We start from the raw sequence: 14,670 nt of genomic DNA, 5'->3' as shown, positions 1-14,670 counted from the left end.
GTAATATGCAGGGGTTAGTGAGTATTTAGAACAATCAGTTACTTGTGGATAATGATATATATAGATCATATAGATTTTACTGGAAGTCTCAGTCTTATGAAACCTAAAATTCCAGTTTACCAGAACAAGTTTAAAATAGATTAGTATAAACTTTACATATCTCTTTCTCAATAGAGTTGTCAAGATGAATTTGTAGCACAACCACGGGAATATGTGTACAAAATAGACAACACAAGACACAAGACAAAACAATAAAAACATTGAGGTTTATTGACAGAAAAGTATGTTTACTAAAATGTCTTAAATGGTTGCGAAGTAAAAATATGTCACAATAAATTAGGGATGTCAAAAATATCACAAATCAGATACTAATCGATACTAAATCTGTTGAAACTATAGTTTACGAAGTATCAATTCGATATTAGAAATCAATGCATTAACAGGACAAAATTTGCTTTTTCAAGGCTAGTATTAGACCACATGATTACATGAAGAAACTACCAATATTTTGTGCTGAAAAAAGGTCTAAAGACGAGCCTACCCCATTAAAAGAATTATTGTGGTATGAAATCGGTATCGAGTATCAAGCCTATTTCTTAAATTAAATTTGAAATGTTGGTATCAATACTACAATAAATTTAACTTTTTTTCTCTGAATACAGATTCAGAATGGATTTAGTATGTCATTTAATCTATTGAACTCTTTCCATGCTACACCACTACAAACTACGCCATTCTGTTGCATCATCATCATCATCATCATCATATTTGACTATTTCCCATTTTGCTCTTTCAATTTCCTCTTCCTTTTATGGAGGTGGAGCGTTCTCATGGTGCGTCTACACCAGTGATCTCATAGTTTGCATGCATGCTGGGGTCGCCTTTTGTGCCGTCTCGCTCTTTGTGCGCCCCACTCCAGTTTCTGTGGTAACATGATTTTGAAAATAACTACTCCCCACTCTTAACGGCCCACTCTTCCGTTCAAGTTCTCCAGGCGGCAAAACCCACTCGTCTTGACTCATTCATCGCTCATTATCACCCGGCCCCCCCCCCCCTTTCATCTGCCCCCTCTTGTATTATGGTACATGGGGACAGAGATTGCAGTGTGGTAGTAGTGGTGGGGGCGGGGTGGCGGTTACTATAAAGCTGCTGGTTTTGTGCTGTGATTGGCTGGTGGGATGTGTTTAATCCCCCGGACTCCTCCCCCCGTACTCTGACAGCATCCACACACACATAGGGCTGAGTGTTCCAGCAGGAATATCAGCGCTGCACAGGGAGGAGAGGATTAGCCAGGAGCCAACTCATCTGCATATGTACTGTAGCATCCAGGGCTGCTTCTAGTTTGTAGGCGACAAACCTCTGGCATTGTCATCACAGAGACTTTCCTCCTTCTACTTCCACCGCACTGGACGGATTTACAGGACTGTTCCAACTGTTTTTGACTATGATGTCTTGTCACGCAGGAACTTGCAACTGACTATACAACGTCTAAGCACCGGGTAGTGTTGCTGTGAATTGCTGGGCTTGTTTTTCTTTCTTCCGCTTTCACTTTGTTTCCCCGGCAACAAAATGCCATCCCGGGAGTCGTTCGAGGAGAAGTCCCTTGTGCAAAAGGCCAAGCGGGAGGCCAATCAGGAGGATATGTTGGCCGCAGCTCTGGGGATGAGAGCGGGGCCACAGAAACCTCCAGCGGCTTTCTGGCAGCCACTGAAACTGTTTGCCTATTCACAACTTACATCGCTGGTCCGCCGAGCCACGCTGAAGGAGAGCACGCCCAGAGCAGAGAAGGTCCATAACTTTAAGGTGAGTTTCAGTGGGTGTTACAAGGTTTTCAGCTCGGCGCGAAGTGTTTCATCATGTAATGGCCTGAGGGCTCGGTGTTCGGCGGAGGAAAGGGAACAGAGCGGCTTCACAGGAGGTTCATCAAAAGGAAATGTGTTGGTGGTCTGTGTACTTCTGTGGTCCAGCACGTTGAGCACCAGATGGACAGATTAGGCGCAAAGAGAGGGGGACAGTGGGTGAGTGGGTCCCTGTTTGGCTCAGGCTACTGGTTTCACTGGGAGAAGAGGACGACCATATTACCATAGAGCATATTGGTGGATTAGTTTCTGTCTACTCTTTTTTTTCTCTCTCCAGCAATCAAATTAGTCATGACTTAAATGTATGTGGACCAGCCTAAAATGTGCTGTTTTGAAGCATTTTAGAACTAAAAATTTACTCTTAGGGCTCAACTATATTGTCATCACTTTGACTTTTGTCTTGTGATTATTCTAATACACGTAGGGTTCATAAATGTCAACTAAACTCATTTTTCATTAAATTACTAAATGAGAAACAGGAAGTCCATCATTCAGCTGTTTTAGATCACTACTGCAGTTGATGACAATGGACAAAATGTAAAATGATGATGTAAGTATGTTATAGTTTGATAATAAATACTAAGAAAATACATATTTCATTGACAGACCCCAACTAAGGCATTAAGCTTTTTAAGTTATTGGAATATTTCATCTTAATCCATGACATGACGTCCTAATGTCATTGTCATAAGTGTGTTTTGTTGCCACATTCTTAGTAACTCGCTATAATCTGACGTCTAGCTCAGTCCAGTTCTTTGGCTTTGCATCTACACAAAAGAATCACACATTGTCTAATACAGCATCACAAAACATATGAAGAGATTATGCTTGCTCGCGATAACAACAAACAAAGTCTCTTCCTCCCTTGGCACAAATCAGGAAGCGCGGTGGCTCCCCCTCGATCCCAGCTCTCGCTCTGATTGGCCGGGCTGTTGTTACCTGCCGCTTCGACATGGGGTTTTCCTTCCTCTCATCTCTGGCGTGGGCGACCCTGCTGGTGGTTCCAAAGCAGATTATCCTGACAACTCACACCTTCTCTGCGGTGAAGCGTCAAAGCTGCCCGTGCCACCATGCCAAGGGCTGCTCTGCTCCCCGGCTCTGGAGTGTCAGTGTGTGAAAACAACACGCCTCCTCCGCAGACATACTATCCTCCTTGTGTGTCACAGCTCACATGGCGACACCTATGGGGCTCTGGCACTGTCCAAATACCACAATGAAGCATCTGCTGACTGCCTTACTCTGTCACTGTTGTCATCATTAAGGCTCTACTCGCCCAATGGTTGGGCCTGTGTGAGATTTCAAGTGTAAAGACCACCAGAGTCTATGGTCATCCTTGTTATTATAACCATAGCTCCATAAAAGTCATCGGTGGACGTACAGTGGCCTTTAAAACATGAAGCACAAACCCAATTTTAAGCATTTCAAATAATTGTGTGTGCATTTATGACCCAAATAACTGCAACTATAATTTATAGATTTTTATTCTCAATTGAGCGGCCCTGAGCATCATTATACTTTGACCTTTTTTAAGTACAATTGCTAATGTGGTATATTTGGACTCCTCCCTCTTCTGGGGTGTTAACAGTGACATTATATCACAACATTACAACACATCTTATTAGGAGACAGTGGGTTTGATAAGGTCAGAAAGGAGAGGAGACATACATTTTTCATATCAGTGTGGAAAGCTGTCTGTATCCAACAATGTTAGACCAGTGCAAGATGGTCATATTATGAAACAGCCATGTAGACAATAAATGACCACAATAATTAGCTAAGATTATTATAGCTAAGATTATCCACAGTTTGACCCAGTATTTTGAAGTATATTTTAAAGTCTATCCTGTTTCTCTTTGTTGTAGGTGCACACATTTCGAGGGCCACACTGGTGTGAACACTGTGCCAACTTCATGTGGGGACTCATGGCCCAGGGACTCAAATGCTCAGGTACGTGCTTTTCACATCTTACATAAACGCACCCTTCTGTTAATGGCATTTACATCACTACCAAGTGAGCATTTATTTATGTAGGTTACTTGGTTTTTAGTGCATCTGGTGCTGGATTAAGAGCATTAGCATTAACCGAGTCCCACCAGCAGCGCAGTGCCAGATTAGTTGTTGTATAACACAAAGAAATAAAGGCTGTGTGTGTGTGATGTAATGCAAAGTTAAGATGATGACAAAACCACTGCCCCAGTTTTTTTTTTTTTTCCAACCAGAAACAAAGTTGTGGTTGTTTTTTCAAGTATGACTAAACATTGATCAGCTTTTAAGTCTACTATCAAACTTTTTGAACGCATTGTCTGCTACTTACTTGTCTCCATGGAGACAGTCCTTTATGTGTCACGGTATTGCGTCAAACGTTACTGATGCATTTATTCTTTTTGCGGTAATGCAACACTCGGATGTCAACCGCCATAAAACAACAACAACAACAACAACATTTATTCTTTTTCATAAAAACATTCTTTCTGGGAGTGTGGTCCCCTTGCCACAGATCTGACCTGTAACTTGATGCTCGTCTCCATGGAGATAACTACATTTCATGGAATAAATTACTTATAGCTCCATGGAGACCTCCACCAGAAACGTTACATAGTGCACCTTTAAGTAGTCATTATTTCAATGTAATGGCTGCCTTTCAGATGACATCACAACATGTGAAGGGCATTCTTGATATGCAGTTTTTTGTTATATTCAAGTTATATTAACATTTGTGGATTTTCCTGTTCAAATTATTCTTATAAAAGTATTCCATTATCAAAAAGGAAACCTGGCTCTTATTCTTGTATTCTAGAATCTGAAATCAACCATAATAATTGCATGATTTTGACACTACTATTCCATTAAACCGCTGATATTGGAAGATTGGCTGTTGCTAAGCAATCTTCTCCTTTTGCCCTATTTAAAGAAGATGCTATTTTTAAACCAAACATATCTACATATCTCGTGAATTTGTCGTCCCTCACTGAACATTTCCAGTCTCTATTGTGGACAAAGAACCTTAGTGTGAGAGTCTTCAGACTAACTGTGGTATGAGTTACTTTCCCATCAGTGAACAGTGTTACAATCCAGCTCGATACATGTCTGTCATGTTTAATAGATGAAACAAAGTGTGCCACATGGTTTTAGCGTTAAATATTAATACCTGTTTTTTGTACTCTAACAACAATAGCACTATAGCACTACAGCCACAAATGTTCCTATCTCCCAGCTCAGATTTTCATTGGGGTTTTCATTCCTTCACAGTATCAGTATCTAGGACAACCCGGTTTCACATGATGTACGAATTAGCATACCAAAAAAATGGACTCAACCCCCTTTTTGTGTTTGAATGTGCTAACTGTTTTTGGCCCAGTGCCACAAAGCCAGCTTCTGCTTGTGGTTGTTGTGCCACATTTGCTCATCAGTGTATATGCGTATAGCGCTAGACCCCCCCCTCTCCTCCAGTCTCATCCCATCACGGCCATGAAGGAAAACAAAGCTGGCATGTCTGTTTAATGAGGACTCCGAGCTCTGTTTCCACACATTCAAATTCACCAGCTTCAACCCCACAGCCAGGTCAGGCCGTTCAGCCCCATTTTACTGGAACTCGTTGTTGGGAACCAAAAATTATATGGCTTTAGGTTATGTTCTCTTCAAGACTATTATACTACTATACTACTATATATTTGCACGAGAAGGTTCGTTTTTGTTCATCCGTTTGATCTGTTGGCAAACTGACAAACTTTGATGATAAAAGAATAAATACATTGTAAAATGGCTTCTAATTTAAGAATTTTTCTAGGTAATCTGTCCAGGCTAATTTATTGAATAATTTCCTTTACTATTATTTATTGTTTCACCTAAAAATATTATTCTGACATAACATGTTTTTTAAATTAGACAAAACATATATTTATATATATTTAAATATGACCCAAAAAATAACTAAAACTATAACTAAAATGTATGACAAAATCATGACAAATATATATCTATACATACCCTTTTAATTCGCATAGATATTTTCAGTTTAGCTGTGTTTAAATTAACATGTAAAGTATCTAAATATTGTGACAAATTGTGCATTGTGAGTCTGGATTGCTTGTAATACTAGAGCAGAAAATGTTAATTAAAATGCTATAATACTAATGAAAACAGCATCCAAATGTTCCTAAACATATGGGGAAAAGTAGCCAACCATTCTTAAACCCTTTAACCAAAATAATGGAGCCCAGTGCATCATCCTCACTATCGAACCCCAGACAGAGTTGACGGTGCAGTAAACCAGCCTCTTCTCTCCTGAATCCCAGATCCCAGGGGCCACTGGCTCACCCTCACCCGCCCCACACGGGACCCCCGCCCTCAGTGTGAATGCACCCAGACACTGATAACAGATCTGCCCTATTCTCCGCCTGTCTCATGCACTTATGAGAATCATCTCTTATAGTAATTACATTTTTGCCCCAATGCATGTCAATGTGGCTTGTGCGCAGTTCTCAAGGGAGCCATATTAATCAAACTGTTTTCCACTGCGCTCCAGAAATCTAGCTTACACAAGATCTTTGAGCATGTCAGATGATCTTTTTTATTTGTAGTGTTTGAAGTATGAAAACAGCTTGTCATTCATCAAAAAGCAAAGTTCGAATAGGCTGAAAAGAAGTGAGCGTTTGCCGAGCGGCCTCATTTCAGGGAGAGAAAGTAGGTCTAGTGTAGCCCGCGGTGCTTGAATTGCTGCTTCCTCAGCCTTTGTGTGCCAGCTCTGGGATTTGGAAGAGAATGGAGCATGCAGTGTTCAGTGTCCCTCCTACAGGCCAGAGCGTTCCTCTGCCTCTAATACCCCTCTCTCACTCACTGAAGTAAAGCAGTCTGCTCCTCACGCTCCTGCCGTGGAGAGAAGGTGAATCCTGCCCTTAAACAGCTGTGTCTCTGGACCCATGGGCTGTGACTAAAGACAAGACGCACTGAAGGATACTTAGAGACGCTAATGTACCATTCGAGCACCCACTGGGCCGCTTTCATAAGCACAAAACAGCATTTGAAATCGCACAGTTCAGACGCTTTCTTTGTTTCCTAGTTGTTTTTCCCACTCGATGAATAAATAAGCGCTTGTATCCAGAAATGGCCGGTTTCATCCAGTGCAGAAGGACGCTTCAATGTCCCCTTTTGGCAGCGAGACAAGAGCTCTCTAGTGGTTCTCTGACATTGAAGGGGCAAATATTGATCAAGGGGATTAACAGTGATCTGCTAGCCAATGAGTTTAAAGGGCCAGCCACATTACAATTAACCCGTGTGGTGCAAATGTGTGGAGAACGCTTTAACTCCGATTATTAAATGTCCACACCACAAAGCATTCAATTACTGGGAATGAATTCAATTTCACAGGAGAGCTCTGCATATATTGAAAATGCACATGCTCTAGATATGAAAGCTTTGCGGATAGTAATTTTTCAACTAAAATGTCTTTATGTCTTTGTCTTTTTGCAGATTGCGGTTTAAATGTCCATAAACAGTGCGCCCCTCTGCTTCCCAATGACTGCAAACCCAGCCTAAGACACATCCGTAAAGTCTACAGCTGCGACTTGACCACGCTGGTGAATGCCTACAACACAGCCAGGCCAATGGTGGTGGACATGTGCATCCGGGAGATCGAGTCCAGAGGTCAGTTTAGGACACAACGCACACTGCATTTTAGCACAGAGGCAAATCATTCATAGTCAAAAACACACTAATAACACATAATCACCTTAAAATAATCATAAACCGTCGTTCAGTCACTGACCTTGTGTAGGTGGAAATACGTAGACCTTATCTTGCAACACTACATAATTTTGTTCTTAAAGGAGACAATTAAAGGAGAAATATTATATTAATTTATTATCAACACTAATGAACTTTTAACCTTGTTACAACGTGTTTCCTCGTCATTTTTTTAAATATCCCCGCCCACATCCCTGCACTCCGTTGTAATTATGTGAAAAATGAAGACTCCAGGTGACACATAATATCTATAATATCTATAATAAATTCTATAATAGCACACAGCCACATGAACACATCAATGAAAATCCTCTGCTTGTTACAGTGAAACGTCATTATGAAGAGGCGGGGCTTATCAGTTCTGCAGTTTTATAAAGGAAATCAATTGGCCTGTTTCTGTTACCAAGCTGTTTAAATCAATATCGCGGTTTACAATGAACAGCATGTAAAATTGTGATCTACTTAAGTACAATATGTCTTCTTTAATTTAAATTCAGACCATTATCTATGCATTCCAAATTGTTCACATTTCATGAAATATTATCAGTCTCTGGTCATTCATTATTTTGCATTATATTGTGAATCAACAAACGTAAAAAGCCAACTATAAAAACTTTACTGGCTGTAAACTGTATTTGTTGTGGACATAAAAGTGCAACAAACACACTTTATTTTTACAACCAACAGTATACAAGGATTACATTACTTATGCTGTAAATGTTTTAGGGCATCCAGACAACTGATGAGACTGTTGGTAATTTTGGCTGTAATGAGGAATCCATTAGTCTGTTTCCTACTGCCTTAGTGAATTGCCTCTCAGTTAAATCATTGGGCTATATAGGAAACAGCCTCATTGTCTGCCTGCTAGCACACATCTGGAGCTAACTTTGATTTATGTCTTTATTATTTTGCTCAGTGATGCGGAAAACTATTAGCATCTACCCGTGTTATTCTGCTGTGTGACATTGCAGCCATTTTGGTTTTAATTTCTTATGCATATTCAACGGTGCTTAATGGCAGTTTCTAGATTACCCAGGGCGACGGGACAAGGTGAATTTTTCTGCATTAGCTCTGACAGCCGTGACAGTGTTTAACTATTGTTTTTATGTGTATTTGTCTCACAGGGCTGAAGTCTGAAGGACTCTATAGAATATCAGGATTCAGTGATTCAGTCGAAGAAGTCAAGACGTCGTTTGACAAAGGTTTGTATTTATACATAGTAACAATATGGCTGGCAAAGATTTTCAATGGACCAATTTAAAGTCATTTTCATCAATGTGATTTATAGCAATAGGGGAACAAATGAATTTACCTAACATCTGGGTAGAGAACTTTGGGTAGGAAAGTAAAGAATTCAGATGTTATTATCTATGCTTTAAACTTAAGAGTAATTAGTCAACAAATGGAATTCTACTCAGTTTTATGGCCAGCAGTAAAAAGAAAAGTGTCAGATTGTAATTGCACTACAAAACAGAAGTATTTGAATAACTACTTTACATGACATCACTGTTGAGAGCCTTTGCAGATTACTGTCACTCTTTGCGGGACTGACACGGCATATGTACAATTGCTTACATAAGCTGCACCATTAATGAGAAAGTGACATGTAAGTAAAGGATTAGTGTCAATCTGCAGCCATGTATTCTTCAAGTTCAATCCAGTGTGTACTCAGAGACCTATAGGGGCCACATACTGCCGCTTCCATCTTAACTGTAGATTGAATAACTATCTTGGGATTCAGCAGCGGGCAGTTTGAGGAGGAGGCTGTCTTTGCTGAGAGCAGTGTGAGTTTTAAATGTGAGGAGGCGCCCACAGCACTGGGCTAAACTCTGAGCCAGATCGGCGTGTGGGAGATCATCCATGACAGAGTGTCATTCCAGCTCACAGCCCTGTGCTGTTCAGTCTGCCTGCACAAGTAGGCCACGGCCCGCTCACAAACGCATGCTTAACTCCCCAAGTCAAAGAGAGGAGTGAGGCCAATGATACGCAGCAAGAGTTTTTATACCGGTGGTCAGGAGATTTCTCTGAAGTGAAGTGCTGACGTGCTGTTTTTCCTGTTTAAAAACTCCCTCACTTAAAGTATTTCATCATTGTGTCCACAGATGGCGAGAAGACAGACATCTCAGCGAAAGCCCATGAAGACATCAATATCATCACAGGAGCACTCAAGATGTACCTGAGGGAGCTTCCTGTGCCTGTCATCTCATACGACGCATACCCCCGCTTCATTGAGGCTGCCAGTAAGAGCAACTGCTAGTGCTAATTTAGTTGTTACTTACACTAAACACTAATGTTGAATGGGTAGAAGAAGTGGTGTAAACGAGGATTTTGAATAGCAGATGGCAAAAAAGAAAATAAGAGATATTTAAAAACAGAGAAAGTTGCCTTATATAGGTCCAGCCATAATGATATCTTGATTTAAGTCTACTTTTTCAAATTAACTATTAAAATGTACCTTTTTGTATAATTTCTGTGTATTTTTCCATTGATAAGTAGTCTTTTTATTTGTATAGTTGATTTATTTTCTTATAATTCTCTGTGAAACAAATATTCAGTAAACAAATTAAAAGCTCCCATGAATTAGAGAGCGCGTCTGCATTATATTATTCTTATAAGATGCTGCTGTTTTTCATTATATCTCCCAGTATTCCTCTAATTGCATCCATCATTTGCAGCACACCAGCAAAACCGCCTCGGGGCTTTGTTGTTCTTCCACTAAAAGCTTTTTTTTTTATTAGCAGATCTGTGAAATCCCATCCTCTCACAGTCTAATGGCCTTTATTAGCTCAGAGGAAATCACTGCAATGCTGATTTTATCTCGTGCCTATTCTGGACTATTCAATAACCTTGTCGTTCTGTTCCTTCCAGAGTTCTCAGACCCAGAGAAAAAGCTGGAGGCGTTTCGAGAGGCGCTGGCTCTGCTGCCTGAATCCCACACTGAAACACTCAAGTACCTTATGGCGCACTTAAAAAGGTCAGCCTCCTCGCTCGCACTTACGACAGCTCAAAAGTCAACTCGCTTTTTCTTTTTTTTAACTTAAAATCTGCTTGCAGGGTAACACAGAATGAGAAATTCAACCTGATGAATGCCGAGAACCTGGCCATCATCTTCGGCCCCACTCTGATGCGAGCTCCGGACCAGGATGCCATGACCGCACTCAACGACATCCGCTACCAGAGACAAGTGGTGGAGGTGCTGATCAAACAGGAGGATGTGCTCTTCTGAGTGCAGGACGGCTCACGCTAACCACTATAATCCGTCTGTGTGCAAACTTGAATGACACAGTTTGAAGGACACTTTTTAACCAACCCTTCGTTTTCTGGGTTTGAACCTTGTACTTATACTCTTAGTTTCCCCATTTTTGTCGGGGGTGATAGGCCAGCATGCAGCATGCCCGGTCTTTTCTTGTGTTTCTTCTTAGTCATACTCCAGCATGTCTTCAGACGGTGTACAGCGCTCGTTTCATTTCTCTCTCTGTGGTAGTTCTAGTCAAATGCTGTAAAAATCCAATAAGCTACTGATTTTTGCACTGTACTTTCACAATGCTGTATTTTTGTACCTCTTGTACCGTTTTTATGTAACTGTTTCTAGCTCTCAGCCGCTGTCATTTTGTTCACACTGATGCATTTGCCTGACATTTCTAATATGTTATATGCAATGCCATACTATGTACATTTAATTTGGACTGTATATTGTGTAAACAAGTGCATGATCACTTTAATTTATTAATTTAAGCATTGTTCTGGGAAATGAACCTGCCATTATGAACATCGACATTAAATTCAACAGATAAACCATTTTTGTGTAAGCCACTGTTTGGATTTCAGTCACAAAAGCTTGAATATGAACTCCTGATGCTGATACTATACAACACCAGGAGACACCACTCGACCACCGGGCAGCACGCAATGCTCTGTTTACCACTGTATTTTTGTATTTAATACATGCTCAGCCCACACAAGCATGGCAGCACCAGTGGGGCCAATGCACCTCTAAGATTTTTGCCCCTTTTTATTGGCGATCCAATCGCAATTAAAAATGTTCATATGGCACAAAGTGCTCAAAATTAGGCTAACATTAAACAAGAAATTCCACCATAGACTTTATAACTTATAGATAGATCTTGCAATTCCTACAAAGGCAACATTTCAAAACCCCAAAATGTAACATGGCTGTGTCCTGTGTTTGAATAAACCTTGATATCCGACTGTTAAAATATCGATAGTTATTTTTTTTTTTTAGCCTCTCCAATTAAAAATGCAATCTTTTGCTACTGTTGCTCAGGTCTGGGGAGCTGACGACAACAACATCAGATATTCACTCTCAAACGATGATATATAAGGTGTAAATGTTAAACAAATTGTTTTTGGTTAATTATCCAAATCTGCATTTTGGCAGATTTGAGCACTTTCCTGGTTTATATATATTGTATTAAGTCATTCCTGTACATGAGCAGTAATATATAGAAAACTCAACAGAACACCCCATTAGACTCTGCGCATAAGGAATCAAGATCTTTGCAGTTTAAGAAGTAATGCAAATAAGAATATGTAAAAGGAGAAAAAAATGAACTGAGAGTACTTTCCTCATAAATAGTAAGTGCATTATTACCATGCAGATGCTGACCTTGACAAACCGCCGGTTGATGGTGAATAGACGGTGACGTATTTTGCCGACGGAGACACGGCGTGCTGGAGCAGAGAGCCCTGTGAACACGCCCGTCACACTGATTCACAGAGAGATTAAAAGCACCTACGGCCCCCACAGTCAGGAGAGGCTTAATTACTGCTGTAGGACCAGACGCGTCACGTGGATGTATGCAGCTTATGCACAATACCCACAGGTTATCATTTCTCAAGCAACATGCAATTTCCAAGAAGCACAAGGAGGGGGAGCATGTTTGTTTCTACTGTGCCTTTTATATTACTCTTGCAGGGTTTTGAACATGTGAACTGCCATCTGGGGTTGACAATAATGAAAAGGAATAAATACGTTTGTGCTATAAAAATATGATTAGCATATTGTATTTTGGGCCAGATTCCTTGCAATTAAAATCTAGAAAATAATAGTAATGCAAAAGGAAAACCAGTTAGACTAATTCAAGAGCTTCCAGTAGATACAATGTACAATGTAATACTAAGCAATAACAAAAGTATGAAAGTAATTTCTTTCTGTGCTGACCTCTGGGGGCTGGAGTAAGTATCATAGCCCTATCTTGCAATATTAATATGTAGTGGTTGATCTTGATTTTACGCACTTATATTTATCCACATAATCTATGCATATGGCTTCATAATTTAACCATGATGCATTGCTTTAATAGGCTTTTGCAATTTTGTAGATATCAACATTTTGTATTTATTTTTTGCCGATTTATCAAACATTGCATTGAAAAAAACAGAAACATGTTGCCTGTTGTGCCTTTTTCTGTCTGTATTTGGTATGAATCTCAACACAAAAGCGATGTTGAAGCCATCCCTCGCTGACACATAATCACTGGGGTTTTGTGACCACATCACGTCCACTTAATGTGCGCCAAACTCAGCCTTATCTCTGCCAATTGTCTGCTGAAATTGGATTTTCACCCATGCGTTTAGCCCCCGCCCGCTATAATGGGCCATTTTAAATATATCATACCTTCATCTGCATTAGGGAGTGTCTATCTATCCACGAGACGCTCTCGTGTTGTCCTGGGTGTGGTAAGGCGTTCTGTAGTGGATGGGCCTTAATGAGTCAAAATTTGAAACTCCGTGATCCATGAGAGAACTGACCTTTCTGTGACAAGTCGGATGCAAATATTTGCATCAAACTAGGCCTGACAGAATATGACATTACCATATTCAGAAGAACAATCAGACGCAGTGGTTTAAAATAGGTGTGATATAGTTATAGTGGATGTGAATGCTTTTTATTTATGTATTTATTCAATTATTTATTAGTTAGTTAGTTACTCGTTACTTAGGTACTTTGCTAGTTATCTAAAAATGTCTGTGCCTTAAAATAGCGATAGCACTTTTGTTAGATTTACTAAAACAGACAAATTTCATAATGAACAAATAGTTTATAAAGAATTATTTAGGATTTGTAACTATTTCATCAAGGGGTTAGGGTATTAAGTGAGTAGTTATTAAGCTTGAATTATTAGGGTTAGGGTTGAATATTCTTATCCTAATTAACTATCTGTTCATTATTAAATAAGTCTTTGTCATTTTTAGTTTGAGTACAGGATTAATTTGGAAGCACAGTATTTTTTTATCACATTCTTTGTACAGTCATTTGCACGTTGATGCTATAAATAACGATACAGATTCAATAAAGGGCAAAAAAGGGTCTTCTTCTCCTGTGTTCATTTGAAAAGTGCCAAACTTACAAGATGAGTGTCATTACAATGCCTCATTCACAGTTCCACCAGATTTGACAAAAACATTAAATACAATATATAGGCCACATAGCTTCAGTAATCCTCATCATCTGTGTTCGAGCTTGAGCGTTCAGTATGTCGCCCACTTTCCATCCATCCCCCGCAGATATTCACACCCGCTGCACATTTAATCGCTTATGGAGCAAATACCACCCAGCCATCCCGGAATATAGTCCTCCAGAGACCTCAATCCTGGCGAGTGACCTGCAACCCCCCGCTTCAGTTCCAAAAATGACCATTCTGACACAGGACCACTGGACGAGGGTTTTCAGGGGCCCAACAACTGATTGGAAAGACAGTGGGCGGGTTAAGACAAATCCTTCTTAATTCCGACATTGCCAAAATGGTCATTTGGGTTTAAGTGAGATGAATGAGGAGAGCGCTTGAGTGACTGGCTGATGGAACGCACGGGGGATGTGAGGAAATTGAGTTGCCTGACCCATCACTGGCCACATCTACGGAAGGGTGTGGGGCAAAACAGCTGGTCTCAAATGAGCCACTGTAATGTGGACAATGAAAATACAAAGTAGGTCTTAGTGAATCGAGTGAGGAATTCCCAAATGAAAAAAAGAGGATTGAGTATCTTTGAATAGTGGTTATATATTAAAACAGACATTGTTGCATTCTATTTTTTCATTGTCCATGAG

General features: G+C 40.1%; 1 protein-coding gene across 1 annotated transcript; it reads left to right on the top strand.

The window, feature by feature from the left end:
• The first annotated feature begins 1,152 nt into the window (after positions 1–1,152).
• chn1 (chimerin 1) lies at positions 1,153–11,396 on the top strand. Its single transcript, XM_072444474.1, has 7 exons — positions 1,153–1,803; positions 3,722–3,806; positions 7,329–7,502; positions 8,726–8,803; positions 9,704–9,841; positions 10,470–10,575; positions 10,656–11,396. The coding sequence occupies exons 1-7, from the start codon at positions 1,570–1,572 to the stop codon at positions 10,825–10,827; spliced, it is 987 nt and encodes a 328-aa protein (XP_072300575.1). The 5' UTR covers positions 1,153–1,569; the 3' UTR covers positions 10,828–11,396.
• The last annotated feature ends 3,274 nt before the right edge of the window (positions 11,397–14,670 follow it).

This window comes from Eucyclogobius newberryi, unplaced genomic scaffold (assembly GCF_026437365.1).
Source record: "Eucyclogobius newberryi isolate DKJ021-1_F unplaced genomic scaffold, fEucNew1.0.hap1 SCAF_14, whole genome shotgun sequence".
Classification (NCBI taxonomy): Eukaryota; Metazoa; Chordata; class Actinopteri; order Gobiiformes; family Gobiidae; genus Eucyclogobius; species Eucyclogobius newberryi.
This window is presented reverse-complemented; position numbering and strand designations above follow the sequence as displayed.